At 34.4% G+C, this 20,582-nt stretch overlaps 3 protein-coding genes and 1 long non-coding RNA gene across 5 annotated transcripts; all 4 read right to left on the bottom strand.

The window, feature by feature from the left end:
* Nucleotides 1-212: 212 nt before the first annotated feature.
* On the bottom strand, nt 213-2,703 carry LOC116027802. Its single transcript, XM_031269559.1, has 3 exons — nt 2,244-2,703; nt 836-906; nt 213-724 (listed from the first exon to the last, which is right to left on the bottom strand). The coding sequence occupies exons 1-3, from the start codon at nt 2,320-2,322 to the stop codon at nt 527-529; spliced, it is 348 nt and encodes a 115-aa protein (XP_031125419.1). The 5' UTR covers nt 2,323-2,703; the 3' UTR covers nt 213-526.
* Nucleotides 2,704-5,530: 2,827 nt separating this feature from the next.
* On the bottom strand, nt 5,531-8,198 carry LOC116027128. Its single transcript, XR_004099909.1, has 3 exons — nt 8,089-8,198; nt 7,598-7,889; nt 5,531-6,019 (listed from the first exon to the last, which is right to left on the bottom strand). It is a non-coding gene; the product is annotated as an uncharacterized LOC116027128 (long non-coding RNA).
* Nucleotides 8,199-9,303: 1,105 nt separating this feature from the next.
* On the bottom strand, nt 9,304-12,513 carry LOC116027135 (protein SYM1-like). Of its 2 annotated transcripts, none has more exons than XM_031268567.1 (4): nt 11,999-12,513; nt 11,612-11,840; nt 9,854-9,978; nt 9,304-9,734 (listed from the first exon to the last, which is right to left on the bottom strand). In XM_031268567.1, the coding sequence occupies exons 1-4, from the start codon at nt 12,329-12,331 to the stop codon at nt 9,651-9,653; spliced, it is 771 nt and encodes a 256-aa protein (XP_031124427.1). In that variant the 5' UTR covers nt 12,332-12,513; the 3' UTR covers nt 9,304-9,650. The 2 variants fall into 2 exon arrangements, with proteins under 2 accessions (XP_031124427.1, XP_031124428.1); XM_031268568.1 differs by having other exon boundaries at nt 11,612-11,892; nt 11,999-12,288.
* A 2,139-nt stretch (nt 12,514-14,652) lies between these two features.
* Nucleotides 14,653-15,210, bottom strand: LOC116027598 (putative glycine-rich cell wall structural protein 1). The gene has a single exon (XM_031269303.1). It carries the CDS (start codon nt 15,208-15,210, stop codon nt 14,653-14,655), a length of 558 nt encoding a protein of 185 aa, XP_031125163.1.
* Nucleotides 15,211-20,582: the final 5,372 nt, after the last annotated feature.

Below are 20,582 nucleotides of genomic sequence, written 5' to 3'. Positions count from 1 at the left end.
CTAAGGAGATAAACTAGTCTAGATTGCTCATATCTGACCGGTTCAAACTAAGAAGACTAATAAACAACTCTAATAGATAATCGAATTTGGGACCTTTTGATTACCGAGCCAACTGCCCGATCAACTTTGACCATGATTCACGGTATAATTTGCCCCATACCATTGTGCAAATATTGTGCAACAAGTATAACAAATAACAAATATATAACAAATATTGTGAATAGTGCTCACCTCCAGAGCACATATATAACAAATATTGTGCAACAACATAAGCATTCACTCCATTCAGTTCAAACTTCAAACATACAAGTACATATTTTGGAAGCCATGGACTAAGAATCAAGAATTGCACACCCTGCAATCCTTAACAATACACACATAGCACCACCCAGAATTTACAAGAAAAGCATAGCAATATCATACAAAGCATGGTCTGATAAGCCACAAGTAGTTAACATGGAGTAGTAGTTAATAGTCATCACGCCTTTCACCATAGATTACACAGAAGCAGAGATCAGGAGTTTGGCTAAGGAATCCCGAAAAATGCTGAGGAACTTGGAGGGGGCGACGGGATAGGAATATAAGGCATGAGAGGAGTACCATGCTGTATGGGTCCCGGTCTCACTGAAGCTTTGGAATTTGGTACCGGATCGATTGGGCCATAATCATCTGTATATGCTTTGCCTCCATCGCCATTATAAGCACTTCGGGCATTGCTAGCATCCTGCAGAGTGGAAGCAGAAACGGGGAAAATAAAATGCAGGGAACAAAGAGAGGGAGGGGATCTGATATGATCTTCCTGTACGTGTATACAAATCGATTTGTAGTTTTGTACCTTCATCAGCTTCCGGTTGTTAATCGCTGTTGATGTCATATCATTCCCCGGCCATGTCAGAGCTGCAGAATCTGATATAAGTTTAAGGTCAGTAGTAGTAATATCGGGAAATAGTCAGACAAGTGAATCTGCTAAAGCAACGAAAGTGGATTTTGAAGTACTGACTACAATCTAAACGTTTTGGTGAATGTATGTACTCGTAACGAGGAACCACACAAGTTAATTTTGAATGTTCTTCACCACATTACAAATGAAATTCTGCAATGTTGTTGGACACATATCCTTATTCCTTACCCAGAATAAGTAAACGTTCTCAGACTACTATCTAATCCCAAAAGAATGTGGAATGATTCGACAATCAAGGCCAGTGCTAAGGCAAGATCTTCCCACCTTCTAATCTTTTATCCACGAAAAAGGACAAACAGAGACGGGAGATGACACAAAGATCTTACAAACGACTACATTTGATGTTATATTTACTTGAAATCTCTACAAATCTCTAGAAAAAAAAAATTAGACTTCTATACTACCACGTTATACTAAAACACGGAATAAAATGCCTCACTTCTAGCACTAACCCAATAATTCTTGATTCTAACAGATGAAACGATGAACTCATTAAAACATCAGTGCATGCAGATATTCTGTGAACTTTCACCCCAATGCAAGGCAAGCCACTTGCTACGACACAACTAAGTGCATCATAACAACACAGATGCATGCTTAACCCATATATACTATCACAAAACAAACCCTAATGCCATAGATTTAATCTCTGCTTAGCTACTGAAAACGACAACCAGTGCAGCACTTCACCCTGTAGGACAATTTAATTTCATTTCCAAAAATCTAGGACAATGTTGCATGCATCAAATCTTTTGCACTAAATCTTATACTTTTTGTTTTTAATACATTCCCAGCTTAAGCAATACTAATTCTAAGTCTCAAGAACCTCTGTCCAAGAGTCGCTCGCTCGAGAAGATAAATCGCGAGTCACCTAGCAGCCTCCCAGTCATCCCTATCGTTGACTCTGGGCATAACAGATCCATCTCCACACTAAATCTTATACTGCCTAACATGATTTGACTTGTAGTAGGATGACCAGTTCACTAACTAACATGAAAGATTATGACACATGCACAAGCTAAGATCTGGTGCAAATATCATGTTCCATAATTCTAAGAAATGAAATTAGGGTATAATGTGAATAAACTATAAAAAGAGTAAGAGAAAATCAATCTTCACAGTACAAAATAAATAATCACTCTCTTTCTCAAGCAAGCTCACTCCATAATGATAATCTATCCAGAAGCCCCAATAACATAAATTTCATGAACTAAAACAGGGAAATACCAAACCAAAATTACAAGCTAAGAAAAATAAAAACAAGAGAAAGTAGCATCCATACCTTTGGAAGAACAGACGACGTATATGGAAGCTGCCCCAGCCACCAAGAAGAGAACTGAAAAGCACCTAAGAAACTTCATTCCCGAGACTGATCAGAAAATTTCTTTTTTAAACGAAGGAAAACAGAAACCTCAAGAGATTGAAATATTTGCAGAGAAGAAGGGTTTGTCAATAATTCCAGAAATTGCGCGGAGATAAGAAGCAGTGGAGTGCCATTTCGCTGGCCCATCTCCATAAATGCTCCGTAATATACTATTAATAATGGCGAAAAGAGAAAGTGAGCATTAAATTGTTGTGAGAGTGAGTCTTGAAGTTGAATGTGGAGCAGAGAAGTAAATAATGAGGAGTAAAGGCTCGTGTTTGGTCCGTTCTGCGCTGCAGAATGCATTCAACAGTCGAAGAAATTGGGAAAGATGAAAGATGAATTAATATGGCATTGAATGCCATTCCGGTTTTTTGGAAAACGAGCGCTCGCACCCGCCGTTGAGAGTTGGGACGATTGGTTTTTGTTTTGTCGCGCTGTGGTAGAGAAAAAAAAAAAAAAAGACAAAAAGAACTCGACAACTCTAAAAACAATAACAAAAATTGAGTTTTTTGCATTTTTAGTCCCACGACTATAGTGGCACTTGTAGGATTGGTCCACAACTTTCAAACTTTGCAATTTTGGTCCATGATTATTTTTTTTTTTTTTGCAAAAATGGTCCTTCCGGCGTCGGAAAACAAAAACCAACGAATTTTCCGGCGATTTTTCGCCGGAAAAAAAAATTGACATATTTTCCGTCAATTTATCGCCGGAAAAAAAATTATCCTTTCAAGTAAGATTAAAACTGGCATTTCTAAATAATTAATGTATTTTACTTTTAATTCAAAATTGACATTTCTAAAAAATTTCCCTTTATATTGGCAGATGTTAGGCCCAGATGTTACTACTAGGCAAAATTATTCAAATATTATTTTTACTTTTTAGTTTAAATTTAATCCTAATAATATTATTTTTTGTTGATCTTGAATTTGTATTAATAATTTTAAATTTGTACTTAATTGGCTAAAAAGTAAATATAATTTAAATTTAAACGAAAAAGTAAACATAATTTTGAATTTATATTTAATTTACTAAGATTGACTTGGATACGTATGCTTTTAGAAATGAATTAGTTTTAACTTTAATTAGTACGTATGCTTTTAGAAATGAATTAGTTTTAACTTTAATTAGTTTACCAACTTTTAGAAATGAATTAGTTTTAACTTTAATTAGTTTACCAAAATAAAAAAATAATTAAATTGACTAAATATGTTTTTAGAAATGAATAAAAAATAATTAAATTGACTAAATATGTTTTTAGAAATGAATTTGTTTTAACTAAATTGACTAAATATGTTTTTAGAAATGAATTTGTTTTAACTTAAATTAATTGTTTAGAAATGTCAATTTTAATCTTACTTGAAAGGAGAATTTTTTTCCCGGCGAGAAATTGACGGAAAATATGTCAATTTTTTTTCCGGCGAAAAATTGCCGGAAAATTCGCCGGTTTTTGTTTTCCGGCGCCGGAAGGACCATTTTTGCAAAAAAAACAATAGTCATGGACCAAAATTGCAAAGTTTGAAANTTTTCCGGCGCCGGAAGGACCATTTTTGCAAAAAAAACAATAGTCATGGACCAAAATTGCAAAGTTTGAAAGTCGTGGACCAATCCTACAAGTGCCACTATAGTCGTGGGACTAAAAATGCAAAAAACTCAATAAAAATTCTTAGAATACTTTTAGAACATTGGACTAGGATAACGAGTTAATTTCATGAATCCGCTCATCACTATTATATTTATCAATTTTTATCATCAATATATAACGATCAGGTGAAAAGGTTGCCTCGTGAAAAATAGTGTTTAATTTTCTCCATTGATTAAGTCCATATCAAGGGTCAAAATGAAGAATGGCATTGATACTTTACTTTTTTTGGATCATGAAAAAAGTATCAATCATTGTCTAAGAGTGTGCACCGAATAAATCATACTATTGTATAATAGCATACAAATTACACAAGAATGATAAATCGTACTAAAAAGATCTCAACGACGGACTCAACTAAGACTAAGAAATGTTTGCACAGTTTGAGTTTGAGTTTGAGTTTTTTTTTCACCAATAAGGCGATGATTTATTAGTGACAGCAGGTTTGGTGGAGGAGTGATGCAATGGAGGGATGAGGCATCAGAAAATTGAAAGCAGACTAGAAATGAATACACTGCCACGACCTGTTCTCTTCATCTTTTGCAAACAAATAAGATGAGTGAGAGGATGAGGGACTAGAAATGAATACACTGCCACGACCTGTTCTCTTCATCTTTTGCAAACAAATAAGATGAGTGGTCAGATCAGAGTTCAGATTTCAGAGCTTCTTAAATAGAGCAACATGCAAGCCCATCATAATTTACTCGCCTGTCAATTTCATGTATGTGCTTAGCTTGTTTGGAAGTTGAGAAATTATTACCATCATTTAAGAGTATTTCAATTATAGGAAAATGAGAGAAATGTCACTGACTCATTTCCCCTCAAATAGCTAAGTATGCAAAGTAAGTGATGAGATGGCAACGGAAATAAATTAGGCAAGAAACTAAATAAAATACTCGAACTTTGTAGGGAACTTGTATTATTTCTACACTTATTCCTCACTTGGATTCCACTCTAGGATGGTTTACAAATGAGCCCTACTAGGGTATTTATACCCATTCCACCTCCTCAATGGATAGTGGAGATCTACTTGATCCTACGACTAATCTTTATTCTCTAGAATCCTGCATAACTCTCTTTACACACTTGAGGATTCTATAATATTCTAAAATATTCTATGGATCTCTACTACCTCTACATTTATGTATATGATTGTAGATCATTCTACCAACTATGGAAACTTATGTATAACTCCTAAAAAAGCCCGGAAAAATGTAGCAAACTTCGACAAGGTGTCTCACGCATCTAGAAAATTTGTAGGAAAGTGCTCCGCACGTTACAGAAAGCTATCTAATACTATTTAGGAACCAAACTCCCTTCAAAATGACCAAAATGATTTAAATAATAAACAGGGAATGCAGCGCATAATTATAGAAAATATAGAATGGGCCATATATATATATAGACTATAATAAGGGTGAATAGCAAATTCAAATTTTAGTCATTCACTATTGTGACATTGTCATAGTTAATTTTGCATAATTATAGAAAATATAGAATGGGTCATATAGACTCTTGCAAGTTATCAAGAGATTGAATAAAACCCAAAACAGAGAAGAAGAAATAAAGAAGCATCGGCAGCAAGCTTGGATTCATACCAAGAAATTGGCAAAACAATACTTTTCCACACTTCAAAGGAAAGCCAGACTGACAAGGTGCACACTAGGCCTCTTTTTTTTTTCTTTTTTTTTTTTTTTCCATTTACTGAATACAATTCAAAACTGGAAGGATTCAATGCATCACATTCACATCCAAGAGATTGCATTCAGAAGATGAAAAATTAACTTGAGGACCAAGAAAGCAAAATGTATCAAGATCAAGTTGATCACCCAAGTAAACAAAAAGAGGCAAAACACAATTTACAGAGCTAAATGTGAGATTTACATGCTGCGACTCTGAAATGGAGCACAATATAGCATATCCCAACGTTGTCGTCCTCTGCAGGATGCAGAAGATGTGGCCATCTCTTTCTCATATCTCTTCACCATTTCCCACAAGATATGAACATCTTCATACTCACAAGTCTTTACATCACGATGCAGTTTCACAAGCCCTGCTAAGTTTTAGCATGATAAATACTCCCATTGTCGGATTGGTAAATCCATAAAAAAATGTAGAATTCCCAAACAGACATCACACATATACTGCTATATGTATAAAGCACGTATGGACTATGGATATTGGATAGTGACGAAATTTCTATCCCCGGTTTTGCAGATACCAAATAATAGTAATAATCATCGTCATCTTGACTTAAGATCATGTAAGCTAAAAAGCACTTTGTAAATAAAATCATCTATTTTAACTCGTTCAAGAACAGTTGTTCACTTTGTTTTCACTCCAATACCCATCAAATCCCTCAAACGTACCCCCAATCTACCCCTGCCTTTCTTAGAATGGTTGATTTTTGAACAAAAATAATTTAGCATTACACTAAACACAGATCATGCAATCTCAAATTATCAGTTGAAGTTGTTAACAAATGAGCAAAATAATCAGGAGAATTCGCAACTTTTACCCCTAACCATCCCATACTAGCCATTTTCTAACTTGGTTTAGCACAAGAGGCATACTATACTCTGAGTACAAAGCTTTGTAAATCAGCACTTAGCCACTGCCCACTGACAGAGCATTTCTTTTTCCCATTCTTTATAAAAATTCAAGCACAATTCTATTAACCACTAGCTATTTATAGACATTTTACCTAAAATGCACCTAAAGTTGAGCATATATGTATATGCAACACATTACATTTAACCTGAAATGCACCTGAAGTTTAACACATATGTATATGCAACATAACAGTTGTAGCTGAAATTCAACTAAAATGTATTGTGGTGTATGTTATCAAATTTTACTGTCCCATTTTATCTGTCCTACTTACTATTCATTGGTCAAACAAACTCTTTTTATTTAGTTATTTTATTTATTATTTTGTACTTATTTTTAAAATTGAATTTGTGCTTAATAGTACTGTTAGTGTAATTTCTAAATATATAAATTTTGTATTGAGTTAATTCCCTTTTTGGTCCTAGATTTATAGGTGTTACAAGGACATTTCGATCTTTTTTATACAAAGTATGTTACTCGCTATATTTTTTATGTTTATTTATTTGAAAAAAATCAAAATTGAAGACTGAATGCTCTTGTATTTGACAAAATTTAAACTGTTTTGTTGATGAAGGAAAATGGTCATGCCACAATAACACTAGGATTAAAAGCGGATGTTTTCAAAAAAAAAAAAGACTAAAAGTGGTCTGACACCTATAAATCTAGGACCAAAAATAGAATTAACTCATTTTGTATATTAATACTAAACTTAATATTATGAAAAATTAAATTAAAAATAATTTCAGTGATCGAACCAGACACATAAATGCTAGAAGAACCTTGATTCGGAGGCTGGAACATGAACGTTTTAGAATGCAACTTTCAAATTGTACCGATTAGTTTTCAGGTCATATCAATATAGCAACCTGCCTAACTACGTGGGATCGTACAGATTAAAATAATACAATGGCCTGACATAGTTGACAGCATTACAGCAAGTAGCATTGCAAAATGACGACTCTGATTCATACATTATTTTATATTATTATGTATAAACGGGAAGTAGGTTTGAAAATCAGACCTGTTCTGCGAAAATGGAGACGATAAGCGAATTTAGTCCATGCTTTCCTCATCGGAACAAGCATTTTCCCCAAAAACTTCATCTCTGCACTCATTCCCATTTCCCGCAATACGCCCTTTCCTATCACTTTACCTCTCACCCCCACTCTAACTTCACAGAAAATTAGAAAATTCCTGTGTTTTCCCTCTCAGATTTCAAAATCTACCAGATGAAATACAGATAGAGAGAGAGAGAGATGGAGAGGGGGAGAGAGATTGAGATAGGTTAACACGAGATTATCTGCAGCCCTATCCTGTACAATCTCAACGAAAACCAAAATAAATAAATAATGCAGCCCTATCCTGTAGAATCTCAACGAAAACCAAAATAAATAAATAAACACTCAAAATGCACCAGTATTCTTCAACAGCAATAATCACATTGATAAAAACCGATCACGGAGAAGAATTAACATAACATTTTTTTCTTCAAAAAAGAAGAAGAAGAAAAACCTGAAAATCCGCGAGCAGATGAGCGTTGAGAGAGATAGAGAGATCAATTCTCTCTGTGGACATGGGAGGAGAAGAATGTGGCAATTTAGGTAGCTGCTTTTATGATGACGTAATTGTATGTTAGAAAAGATGAAACGTGTCGCTCCGTTCAGTCCGTTGATTGCGACCGCTTTTGTTCCGTTAACAGATTTTTTGTGTCGACGTGGGCGTTTTTGAGTGGCTTGCGTCGTTTCGGGACGTACGATCAATTTTAGCAATTATGATATAGGTGGACCTCCCAACCACGATATTTTATTGCCGAAGCTGCTGGGCCCTTTAGGTACAACGGCCTGCGGTGCGTGCCCAAATTTAAAAAGTTTGAAAATAAATTGTCTGGAGTATAATTTTTATATTAATATTTATAATATGTTATTAAAAATTGCTTTCTCTTGATGGTGTAAACATAATCTAAAAAATATAAATGAAATATTATAACAATAATAATAACTAATACTTAATCCTATCACAATTATTAACTATAAATATCATCTATAAACAATATTGCAATTTGCAATTATTAAGTGTGACATTTCTTTTATTTCTTGTAAGATGGAACACTTGTTGAGTAATGCATGTTTCTACTTTTTCAATATAATATGGATTTGACCTTCTTTTCCTGATTTATCTACTATTCGTTTTTTAAATTATTTTAATATAATTATAATTTTTAAACATTAAATACTTATTTTTATATATACAAAAATTAGTTGTGTAACAAAGTGATTATATTATTTCAATATTTTGTGCTTTATAAATAGCTACTCATATGTGTGATTTACGAAAGTATGCGAATAATATTAAAATTATGGATACATTGAAATAATTTGAGAAAAAAAAATCTTATAGATTTAAAATGTTGCAAATTTCATATTTCATTGGAAAATGTTGTAATGCATTACCAAACAAGTGCTTCAAGAAATGGTAAAATTAGTAATCACTATTATTTATAGATGATAATTATAGATAATTATTACGTAGTATATGATACATTATTGTCATAATATTAAGTTTAATGCACTAGATATTTTTGTATGTGGTATGAGGGTCACCAAAATTGAAGCCAATTAGTAATGGACAATCAGGAACAGCCCAACCAAGTTGATCGTACGGTTAGCTTGATAATCACAAAGTTCTAAGTTCAACTCCCTATGAGAGCTGTCTATTGACGAGTGTACCTTCGAGTAGCAACTCACGAAAAAAGTGAATCAATTAATATAGAGACTCAAAAATGTGATCAAACATGCATTCTAAGCTGGCACATTCTAGAGCCTATAGGCTATAGCTAATAGTGGACTACTCAACAAGGAGAGCTCTCCACTAGCAGAAGCAGAATTCAAAAGAACAGTAAGAATGATACATTAGATATTAGTTACTAACTATTGATCCTATGGAATAATATGATATGAATAATTTGGGGAATTATATATATAAGGCAGCTGAACTTCTCTATGCAGGCTGATGAGGAAACAGGTTAATTACTCAATTCTTCATGCTGTGATGAACTTTGCAATTAGGCTCAAAAACTAATCTGTAACAGCTTTCTTCAAACTTGCCATGTATGTCAGATAAATGGTCCATAAGTATGCACATGAACTGTTCACCAATGGCTGGCCAAAAAAAGTAGAAAATATTACACTTTTATACTAAATTAGAGATTAGTAAAAAGGTTGCAATTGTATAAAAAGAAAACCCTGAGAGCTTCTTTCTATAAAGGAATATAACAGACCTGCAAATGGACTGGGATTACTTTGTATGTCAAGAAATCACAGAATGGCCAGTACAAGAGACCAGACATCAATGTTGGCAGCAGGTCGCGATTTAACCTTGCAGCAATCTCCTTTCCACTTTCACCTAAAAAGTTTCACATATAATGCAAATGAGCAAAGATAAAAAATTAAGATTTCTTTCAATTCTTTAACTAGTTCCAAGTTTACAGAATATCCTATTAGGGTTCTCTTTACCTTTCCCTTGGCCTAACTTTTTGTTATCCATACTCATAGCAAGATCCAATAACTCAGATGAAACTTCAGATCTTTCAATGGAAAAGGTAAACCATCTAATCCTCTTCAGAAGACTAAAATGACAGCACAACTAGATATGTTCCATTGAGTGATTCCTAGTGTTGGTGTTTATTTCCTTACTTCCTTATTATCTTCTTTCAAATCCTCCAAATTAGCACCTAGCTAGGAACTTCATATCAAATCATAAAAAGACAAATAATAAAATTGTGAAGATAATGCTTTGGAGTGTTTAAAGAGGTGTGGTCAGTGGTGTGCTATGACATGCAAATTACATGTTTGATCAAGAAATTGGGAAATTTTGTTTGGCACATGCATTTCAGATGAAGCTGAGGTCAATTTCGATTTTTGTAAATGGGAATTTGAGGGTTTTGTTTGGGGTGATCACACCCTGTTTTGTTCTTTCCTTTTAGATATTCCTTAGTGGATTTGTTATTGCCTTCACCAGTAGACACACAGTATTGTTGCCTTCAACAAGAGGGGGCCTTAGTTACAATCACGCCTCAACTTTCTGATAACAAAAAGCACTTCCCTTAACTTATTACCTTACCATTTCACTCCATAGGCACTTTGCTTATCCTTATTTACTCAGTAAGGAACTACTCTGTATCATTTAAATATAAAAACCACCCAAAAAGCAGAAATAGCTACAGTTGTTTGTCTGCACCCTGTACTTATTGGTAGTCATTCAATTTTATCAAAGCTCTCCACTTCATACTTTTCTAACGCACTAAGTGTTGTGTTGCCACTAACTCTATCCAGCCTTGCACTATGTGTGTGCCTATGTATATGAGTATGTGTGGTGCTGCCACTAACTCTATCCAGCCTCTCACTATACGTGTGCCCATGTATATGTGAATAGGTGTCTATATATGTATAAATATGTGTGTGTGCACATATCTGTACAAATGGATATGTTGTGACTTGTGAGGGTGATGATCTTACTTTTGCTTCATCTATTTCCTCCTTGATCACTACCTTACTCTAACAATACTCTGCTGGACCATCTCTTCTAGAGAATCAGCCATTATAAGAGTATATAATTTCAGTTTAATTTGTACTAACAAATGTGAAAATTTCTAGACACACAGAACTTCCATCAACAGCATGTAAGTAGCATGTAAGTGTGTAACCACCCCGGGTAACCCAGCCAAGTTGGTAACGCTATTGACTTGGTAACCGCAAGGTTGTAAGTTCAACTCCTAGCGGTAGCGGCCTATTGACCTTCTCCTTGTGGGCCTTTGCTAACTAAGGTCAGCAGGCGTGGTTTACCTAGTGCACACCGTAGGAAAGTCACTGCGTGTTTCTCTCGTCATTCAAAAAGAAAAAAAACATGTAACCACCCCTTCAGTCATTGCACACTAATTCAGTTAAGGAACTAAACAATATGGTGTAAAGTTCTATCAACTAGATATATCAGTCAGCTCATGAGACAATGAATTATGAATCAAATTAAATTGATAAACCTTGCAAGCTGGCGTTGAAAGAGAAGAAAGTCCCAGTAATACATGGTCCCAAAACAAGCTGCCCCATCACCAATTTCTTCAAGGTAGTTGCCACATCTCGTCTAGGCAATTTTCTCCCCAAAAAGTTAAACCAAGCATGTTGAACTGGTCCCAAAATAAGTAGCCCAAAGCTCGCCATGCGCAGCACCCTGATATTATCTAACGAGTCCGAAGGTGACATTGTAATCATCTGAGAGATTCGAACCACAAAAAGTCTCGGTTTCACATTTCTATGTATATTTCTGTGCACATCGGACAATCCAAACGAATCGTAGATATATAACAGTGCGCCAAGAGAAATCAAATCAGTGAATTAAATTCAAATGATACATAAATGATGAAAATTACCTGGGAGGTGGAGTCGGCGGCAGCGTATATAAGAGCAGAAGATATGCTCTTCGTGAGAATGGGACGCGAGTCCAGCATTCCCAAATACCAAGCCAAAACCCCCTTCTTCGAATTCGAAGACGACGAGGACGAATACGATCTCCGGAGAAACGGGGCATTCGAAACCCTAGTTATACTGAGCTGGTTTTTGTGAGATCGAGAGTAATAACCTCGGCATTGTTGCAGAAACTGCGATTGAGCAGAGACGCCGGAAATTGGATAGGCGGAAGAGCGCCACCGGGAGTGTTGATCCGCGGCGCGTTTTGCTAGGTTTTTGAGGGAGCTGATTCTCATTTCCCCCTGCAAATGTGAGATATTTTCCTTCCTAAAGATGAAATTCGCGCGATTTGATTGAAGATTTTTTGGGGCGAAACAGATAATCCGTGACTGAAACCGTTAGGGGAGAGCTTGATGAAGTGATTTCATTTCATTGCACCGTTTTCATGGCTCTCTGAAGTGGCGGGAGAGAAATGTGGTTGGTTGTAAAACTTGAGTTAATTATACATTTACCCCTGTATTCTTATGTTTCTTGGAAACCACCCCTTGAAACAAGGTAAATTAAATTTTAAGAAAATGGTCAAATGCACCCATAAACTTTATACCGGAAATAAATTAGATCCATGAACTTTTATAAGTCGTAATTAAACATATGAACTTTTAATTTTGTGCATACAAATCCAATAACAAATTAATTACCAGTAATAGAAGGTAAAATCATATGCGGCAACTGCTGTGACAATTTTTAAAATTTAAAATTAAAAAAAAAAAAAAACAAAAAAACAAAAGAGAGAGAAGCCATCTTCGTCTCGCCTCCTTCCTCATCTCCAGTGGAGACGAAGGAGGGAAGAAGTTAAGTCTATCTTCCCTCCTACATCTCCACTAGAAATGCAGAATGAAAGAGGGAAAAAAAAGTCTTTGTTTCTAGGTGAAGGAGGGAAAAAGCCTTCTTCCTTTATTTTCCCCTCCTTCGGAGACGAAGATGAGGTTTAAAAAAAAAAGATAAAAATCATGGCCCATCTTGTTTTCTTCTTTTTGATAGTTAATGAATATAAAAGAGATATATGTAATCAAATGACAAATTTACCTTTACTGAAAATAATAAATAAATGAATATGTAAATAAACAAATAAAATTTTGATGTTTAATACATTTAGTTAATCCTAATGAGGTCGGAATAGCTAGCTATTACAATGGAAGCATAAATTCTATTATGTGGTTATTAAAAAAAAAAAAAGATTCAAAGGCGAAATATACATTTCACTGAATACTATTCCATTTCTTGTCTATTTCACAAATCAAACACCACGTCAAAGTCTCATAGATTTTAATCTAAAATAAAAAGTGTATTTAGTTCTTGAAGTTGTCTATTCCACAAATCAAACACCACGTCAAAGTCTCTTAGATTTTAATCTAAAAAGTGTATTTAGTTCTTGAAGTTGATTTTGATGGGTTTAGCCAATTTGAATTATACTGAAAAACTTGATGAGTCAATATCACTCCCACTGAGGCTCAAACCCATGACCCATTTGGGAGAGCAACTTCATACCGCTTGATCACAAGGTCTTTGGCATTAATAGTTAATTAGTATGTAATAGATTACAATATGATATATATTATGAATAAGTCCATTAATAGGGCAATTGTGTATGGTTTGTTATTTATTGCTCAAGTTTTTGAGTATAAATGTACATAGCTAATTTAGTATAATTAATAGTATGAATGTCTAAAACCATATTCAAAGTATAAGATAATTAAAGGCCTCCTATTTATCCTATTGCTATCACAAAATATTAAGAGTTAATGGACAAAATTATTAGGCTAACATTATCGAGATGTCATCTTGTCACATGTGCAATAACAATATAGCTTTATCGTGAACTGATAATAACTATTGTTCACACCTATCAGAAGGCGTATACCAATTTGGTGGAGTTTAATTTCAAGCCATAGACTGTTTCATTAGGTGGCTAATATGTTGAATTGAGCCCAATTAAGCTAGACCAATTACTAATATTTTGTCATAACAAAGTTTTCTAAACATTATTTTAGGTTATGCAATGCCAAAAACACATATAGCATATGTTTTTAACACCATTTACGTGTAAAGTTTGGTTTGAATCTACCACCCTATCCCATCAAATGTCCAATAATAATGACAATAATAATATTCAATGTCAAAAACACATATAGCATATGTTTTTAACACCATTTACGTGTAAAGTTTGGTTTGAACCTACCACCGTACCCTATCCCATGAAATGTCCAATAATGACAATAATAATAACCATGTGTCAACGACAACAAAATAATAATAATAATAATAATAATAATAATAATAATAAGCACAAGAATATAATGAAAGCAATAATTATTGTATTTGTGTTTAATTTATAGCATCTTTGGGTATGGGAGTCCTTATTGATCACAAGTTTGGAGAAATAAACTAATGAAGTAAATAGTATGGATAGTTATTATATGATATATGAGAAGCTTTGCTAGCAAGAGATGATTCATAATTGCTAGAAAATTACTCTTATTATTTCTATTTAAGACCTCCACCACCACCTCTCAAAAAAAAAACCTCCACCACCACCACTATCACTACCAACACTATGTCAGTTACCTGGCCCATATCGGCCATACCCTCCACTACCACCACCGTCGTCTCCACCAAACCCTCCACCACTCCCACCACCACCTCCCCAGCCACCACTACTACCTTTCCCTCCCGAACCATACTCTCCACCTTCCCCACCTCCACCTCCACCTCCCCCGCCTCCTCCTCCTCCGCCTCCACAGTTACCAGCCCAGCCACCGCAGCTGCCTCCGCAGCTACCACCACCGCTACCGCCACCGCCCCATCCGCCGCCGCCGCTGCATCCTCCCCCATTATTGTACCCATACCCATATCCTCCTGATGACCCACCCCCTTGCCCAAACCCCCCACCAGACCCCACCCCACCTTTCCAACCTTTTCCATACCCACCACCGGTAGCCAGCACTACAACATCAACCGCCGGAGCCGCCCTAAAAGTTTCCTTGCTCCGGTGATCTCCGCCGCCGCCTACTACACCCTCCTTCATCTGAACCCCCCCTGTCCTTATCGCTTCAGTCGCCACGAAACCCTGAATCACCACACACATAACCACCACAAAAACTCCTCCTCTTCCCATCTTTTCCGGTCACTTTCTTCCTCTCTCCGCCGCCAGCAGCTCACAGATACAACCACTTACAGCAAATCTCACACCATAAACCGATCAAAGGATGCCAAATTAAAGTCCCAAGGAACAAGTAGAATAATATAATATAGGTACTGAGTTAAATTAAGTTAAGATTTAAGCTGCATGAACTAATTAAAAAAGATTTATGTTGTTGGGTGTTCTTAATTAGCTCCACTGAGATATATAAATAGCTTATAAGTGAGAGTGCATGCATGCATGCGGCCATGGCCATGGAGATTGCGTGATCGATCGATGAGGGTACAGTGGTGAGGTGTGTGAGGAGGTTCTGGTGGTAAGAACAGTTTGCATGATGATAAGATAGATAGATGGGTACAAATTATTAAAATTAGTGGGAATAACAGAGATTCAAATTAAAATTAGTGCAAACTGAGATTAATCTGAAGTATTCTATGCGTTTAAAGATGTCTCCTACAGTTAAAGATCTACTCAGGACACTTCCTGATCTGACAGAAAAAAAAAAAGGTATAAATTATAGGCAAGAGATGAATTAAGGGCTTGGCTTCAAGGTCTTTAGAACTTTGAAATAAAACTTTAAATCACTAATACTCTACAACTTTTTTCTGTCTACAACCTAATGTTTTCAATCACCAAAGACTATGGTCACAAACTTAGGATTGAGTTTACCAGGCCATCAGGAATATAATATTTTCAATCATCAAAAACGTCAAAACTCAAAAGCTTAGGATTGAGTTCATGAAATTAGGTTTAGGACCTTTATTGAAATCCACAAATTTGTTTGCGTGCTACTAATGCCAATCACCTAAAAATATCATTGAAAATTTTGGGTGACTAGACCAACTATGACTACTGGTGGTTGCCAATAATTTTCGACCTTTATTGGTGGTCAGATTTTTTTCATTTAAAAAAAAAAACAATAGTTATCCAAAAAAAAAAAAAAAAAAAAAAAGTCTGATAGAAGTATTTTTGTCGTTGGGTTTCTACAAGAAATCCTTTGTTTTTTATTAGAAATCCAAGTTTATGAGAAACAATATAATAGAATTGTAGATTGTCTAGGTTAAGTGGTTTCTTATAACTAGAAATCCACTTTTTGACTATCATCCATGGTTGAAAAATCACTTAGCGCTCTTCGAGCGCTTGGGGTGCCTAGCGCTTAGGCATCCGTGTATTTTTATTATAATAATTATAAAATATTTAATACTAAAAATTAAATATTAACATTAAAAATATAGAGTTTGAACAATTTAGTGTTATTTCACACAAAACAATATCGTTTTGAGTGAAATAACTCATTTAGAAAAAAATAAAAATAAAAAAAGTAATCAGCCTATGCAGTCAGCGTCTAAGCAGCTTAGGCGGCCTAGTCGGTTGCCTAGACTATTGATTATGGTGATACGCTAAGGGGCCGGTCATCGCCTATGTGAGATTTTTGCAACATTGCTATCACCAACTGCATGTTGTTAGAAGAGTTGAAAAAGATAAGAAAATTTATCTATTTTTAAGTGATGGGATGATGAAACCAAAATTTTGGTCGTGTTAGTACAGTTGTCTTGTTATACTACTGATGTATATATATTTGATTGACAATACATGAATTATTAGATCGATTCCTAACTACTTAATTGAAAGATCCAGTGAGGTGATGAGATAATAATAATAATAATAATATAATGTTGAGGGGAGGCTTGGAGAGGTAGGTGTCCAAAATCTACTATTAAAACGTAGTGGAGAGTACTATATATACATTTATAAAAAAAATACAAATATATGAGTAAGAAAATAATATGTTTTTATTATGAGATTTAATTTTTCACGTAACAATAAGCGGTACGTACGTCTATCATAAATCACATAGTACCAACGACTTTTAATGTTATCGACAAAATATAGGGCGGAGCTGTCTACTTTAGCAGGGAGGGTCATGTTATAAGATTAGATGGGTAAGACTTGATAGTTGGATAGCCATGCAAGAAACAATAATATAATCTAATTAATGATCAAATTTGGTAGTATTATTCTGATTAATTAATAGTACATTCATTATACATACATAAGAGCATCTCATCAATAGTTTTTGCTCTGTTTTTTAGGAGGTTGTTGATGAAGGAGAGGATATAGAAGAAGGAGAGAGAATGTATTGGGTCTCCTGCAAACAATGAATTTTTTTGTGAGCCCGTAAGAGAGAGAAAAGGCTGGGCATTTAATTTTGTGCACAAATCGCGCCCAGCCGGGCACGTAAAATGCTTTTCTTTTTTCCTTTGGCATTAGAAGTGCTTTTTATATATATAATTTTTCCGTTTTTCCCCTTCTCCTCTTTCTCTCATCTCTCTCCTAATTGGCATATAAAAAAACCCCACACACAAAAAAAACAAAAAAACAAAAAACAAAAGCTATTGAGGATGTATCGTTAATTACACAATACAACCTGTCACAATTTTTTTGAGTATTATTGACTCTATTCTCTCTCAACCTACTGAAGTACAAAGAGTCAATACCGCATGCACTGAGACTCAAACTCACAACCTCTCATATGAGAGTGCAACTTGATGTCACTAAACCATAAGATCTTATCAAACTGTTACAATAGTATCTAGTGTTAGATCTAAATAATCTAACATAAACTGAAGAAAACTTGAGTTATCTCGTAACAGCTAGCGGAAGCTTTAGAATTATCTGAATATCCCTGACCATGGTTGTTGGAATGGCCTATGGTAAACCTGTAGAATAATGTTAGTGTTTTGTCTACCACTTCTCTCTTGAATACTAGATGATGTGTATGCTGAATACTGGAGCAGTGGGAGGACTCTAATCTTTTGCTTAAAAGCCTACAAACCATCAATGTAGGCAAATATTCAGTTAGCTAAAGTGAATATTCTAAGTTACCTAACTGACTAAATATTTAATCATCTACTTGCACCACAACCACTTAATAATATAATATATTATAATATATATGTATATATGAGAAAATACTTACATCTAGCGCATAACCGACACTAAATGTCGGATTTTCTTTAATTATATAGTGATATACACATATGTATTCGTGTGTGTGGGGCAATTAAATACATGATTGTGATTTATTACTACCTATATACATAATTATCCTTGCATTCACATGGATACATCAAACGTGTGCATCTATCACATCTAGTCAACTAGTGTTGGGTTAGGATCAGCCCACCTTCAAAGTCTCATCATCTAATCTTAGTCAATCTGCACATAACACATTACCATACACCAATAATAATAACAAGACAAGTGCTAATTAATAAGATACTTAGAGTGTGATGTTATACTATAAAATTGATATTTGGAGAGTGGTTGTTAGTTTGTTATATTCATAGCGGTATGATTAATAAATTTAATTCTTCATAATTATTTAATTCATATATATGATGAATGCCACATGCTAAATTATATGGAGTATGTTACAGTATAATATAATGAGCCCTCAATTTGTACACGATAAACTAACATCTACTTCGGAGTTTCATGCATGATGGAATTTGCTATGGTTGCAATTTAAATGCATGGTATTGAAGTTTATGAGGAATTCTTGTTTCCGTCCTTATGATGCAAGAAAACTTTTAAAAGTAATTAAGCTTTTTTGTGTTTCAAATTAAAAATGCCTTCTCTAAAAGCATTCATAGAAACTTCATAAAACTTTTTAATTGTTTCTTTATCTTTTAAATTTAAAAATAAATTTCTTAAAATATTTATACATCTTTAAACAAAATATTTATAAATACAAAACATTTTTCAGTATATATACACACACACACACACACATTCCTCACGTTTCATATATATCAAGAAGGCCTCTGACCAAGTCGAATAGGGTTGCCCAAAAATATTGTATGTATACCAAAATATACCACACACGTATTTATCTTCTTTGTTCATTTTATATCTCTCTGTTCTTCTTTTCCATTCTTTAATTAAAGAAATAGGATTGAAAATGGGGTGTTATAATTTGTGTTAGGGTTTTTCAATTCATTAATAACTAATAAATGTAAAATATAAATAATGTGTCATTACTAATAGAAATAAGTACTAATCTATTAAAATATATATTAAAATATATAGTCTCCGTTTAATATCAAGATTGACTTCTGAGGGTTATTATTGTATTGATATGTTTTTTGTATTTTATTATTATTGTATACACTTTTCATTAATTAGTAGTTTAACTGACTAATTTATAAACAATTTTTCTTTTAACTTAATTGTTATAAATAATGTAACGTCTACAATAAACATTGAAAGGTGTCACTTTTTTACAACATTGTCACTTGGCCCAATCTGAATCAATTGTCTTCCATCATTCACTATCATTCTCGGTGTAATAATCTTAATTCATAATGTGATCGACCAAATTATATAGTCGATAAAAATATACAATTTTGCTAGACTAAATATAAATTCGGACCGACTGCTCGCGAGTATAGCTAAATCACTGGTCTCAATTAATGGTTTTTCCTCATTTCACTATCATTCTAGATAACAATTTTAATACATCATATGGTCAACCAATTTACATCCAATGAAAATATACAATTGCCCCCACCTTTTGTTAAAATAAGCATGAATTCGGCTCAAGTCCAGCTATATCACGAGTCCCAAACTCCCATTTAATGGTCTTCCCTCATTTCACTATCATTCTAGCTAACCGCCTTTCTTTCCCAAAATGTTGAATCCACAACCCTAAGGCCCTCCACGTCCGGTCTAACAAAACATCTGAGATGATGTAAATAATGGCAGCTAAACATAGATGCTTGACCTTTGAAAGGATTGCTCCCACACTGGTGAGATTCGATCACTGATCTTTCTTTCCAAACTTCATTCATATGACCAACTGGGTTGCGCATTCGGGCTCTAAGCAACAATCTAATTTGCCATATTGTCAACCAGTTTACTTAATAAAAGTAAACAAAATTCTCCATCTCTACCAAATTCATTTGAATTCGGCATAAGTTATGCCTATAGAGTTTGACTTTTCAGACTTCGCAATTACATTAACAGTTCGCATACTAACTATCCTAAGTAGCATGCTTGCTGATTGTTTAGCTAAGAATCCCAAGTAACTCCTTTTGGAGGCATTATCCAGGAGAGCCGCCATCATTTGATTGATTTGCCTAGAGTTGATTTTCGTTTTGTTAATCATTGTGCAAACATGCTTGCTAATTGTTTAGCTAAGAATGCGTTACGTCTTGCGAGGGATGGGAGGATTGAGTGCTTTGATTTCCTCCCTCGTTTTATTTCTGCTTTGTTTTGTAGACATGAGGAGTTGTGATTTATTTATGTGGTTTTGGCTTTTCAAAAAAAAAAAAAAAAAAAAAAAC

The sequence above is a fragment of the Ipomoea triloba genome, chromosome 8 (assembly GCF_003576645.1).
Source record: "Ipomoea triloba cultivar NCNSP0323 chromosome 8, ASM357664v1".
Taxonomy (NCBI): Eukaryota; Viridiplantae; Streptophyta; class Magnoliopsida; order Solanales; family Convolvulaceae; genus Ipomoea; species Ipomoea triloba.
This window is presented reverse-complemented; position numbering and strand designations above follow the sequence as displayed.

Excerpts from the sequence above, each read along its gene's own strand:
- LOC116027598 (XM_031269303.1), bottom strand. The coding sequence starts at position 15,210 with ATGGGAAGAGGAGGAGTTTTTGTGGTGGTTATGTGTGTGGTGATTCAG.
- LOC116027802 (XM_031269559.1), bottom strand. The coding sequence starts at position 2,322 with ATGAAGTTTCTTAGGTGCTTTTCAGTTCTCTTCTTGGTGGCTGGGGCA. Across the intron at positions 907-2,243 it reads CGTCGTCTGTTCTTCCAAAG|ATTCTGCAGCTCTGACATGG; the intron begins GTATGGATGCTA and ends AACTTATATCAG. Across the intron at positions 725-835 it reads ACAACCGGAAGCTGATGAAG|GATGCTAGCAATGCCCGAAG; the intron begins GTACAAAACTAC and ends TCCACTCTGCAG.
- LOC116027135 (XM_031268567.1), bottom strand. The coding sequence starts at position 12,331 with ATGAGAATCAGCTCCCTCAAAAACCTAGCAAAACGCGCCGCGGATCAA. Across the intron at positions 11,841-11,998 it reads CCGCCGACTCCACCTCCCAG|ATGATTACAATGTCACCTTC; the intron begins GTAATTTTCATC and ends CGAATCTCTCAG. Across the intron at positions 9,735-9,853 it reads TAATCCCAGTCCATTTGCAG|CCATTGGTGAACAGTTCATG; the intron begins GTCTGTTATATT and ends TTTTTTGGCCAG.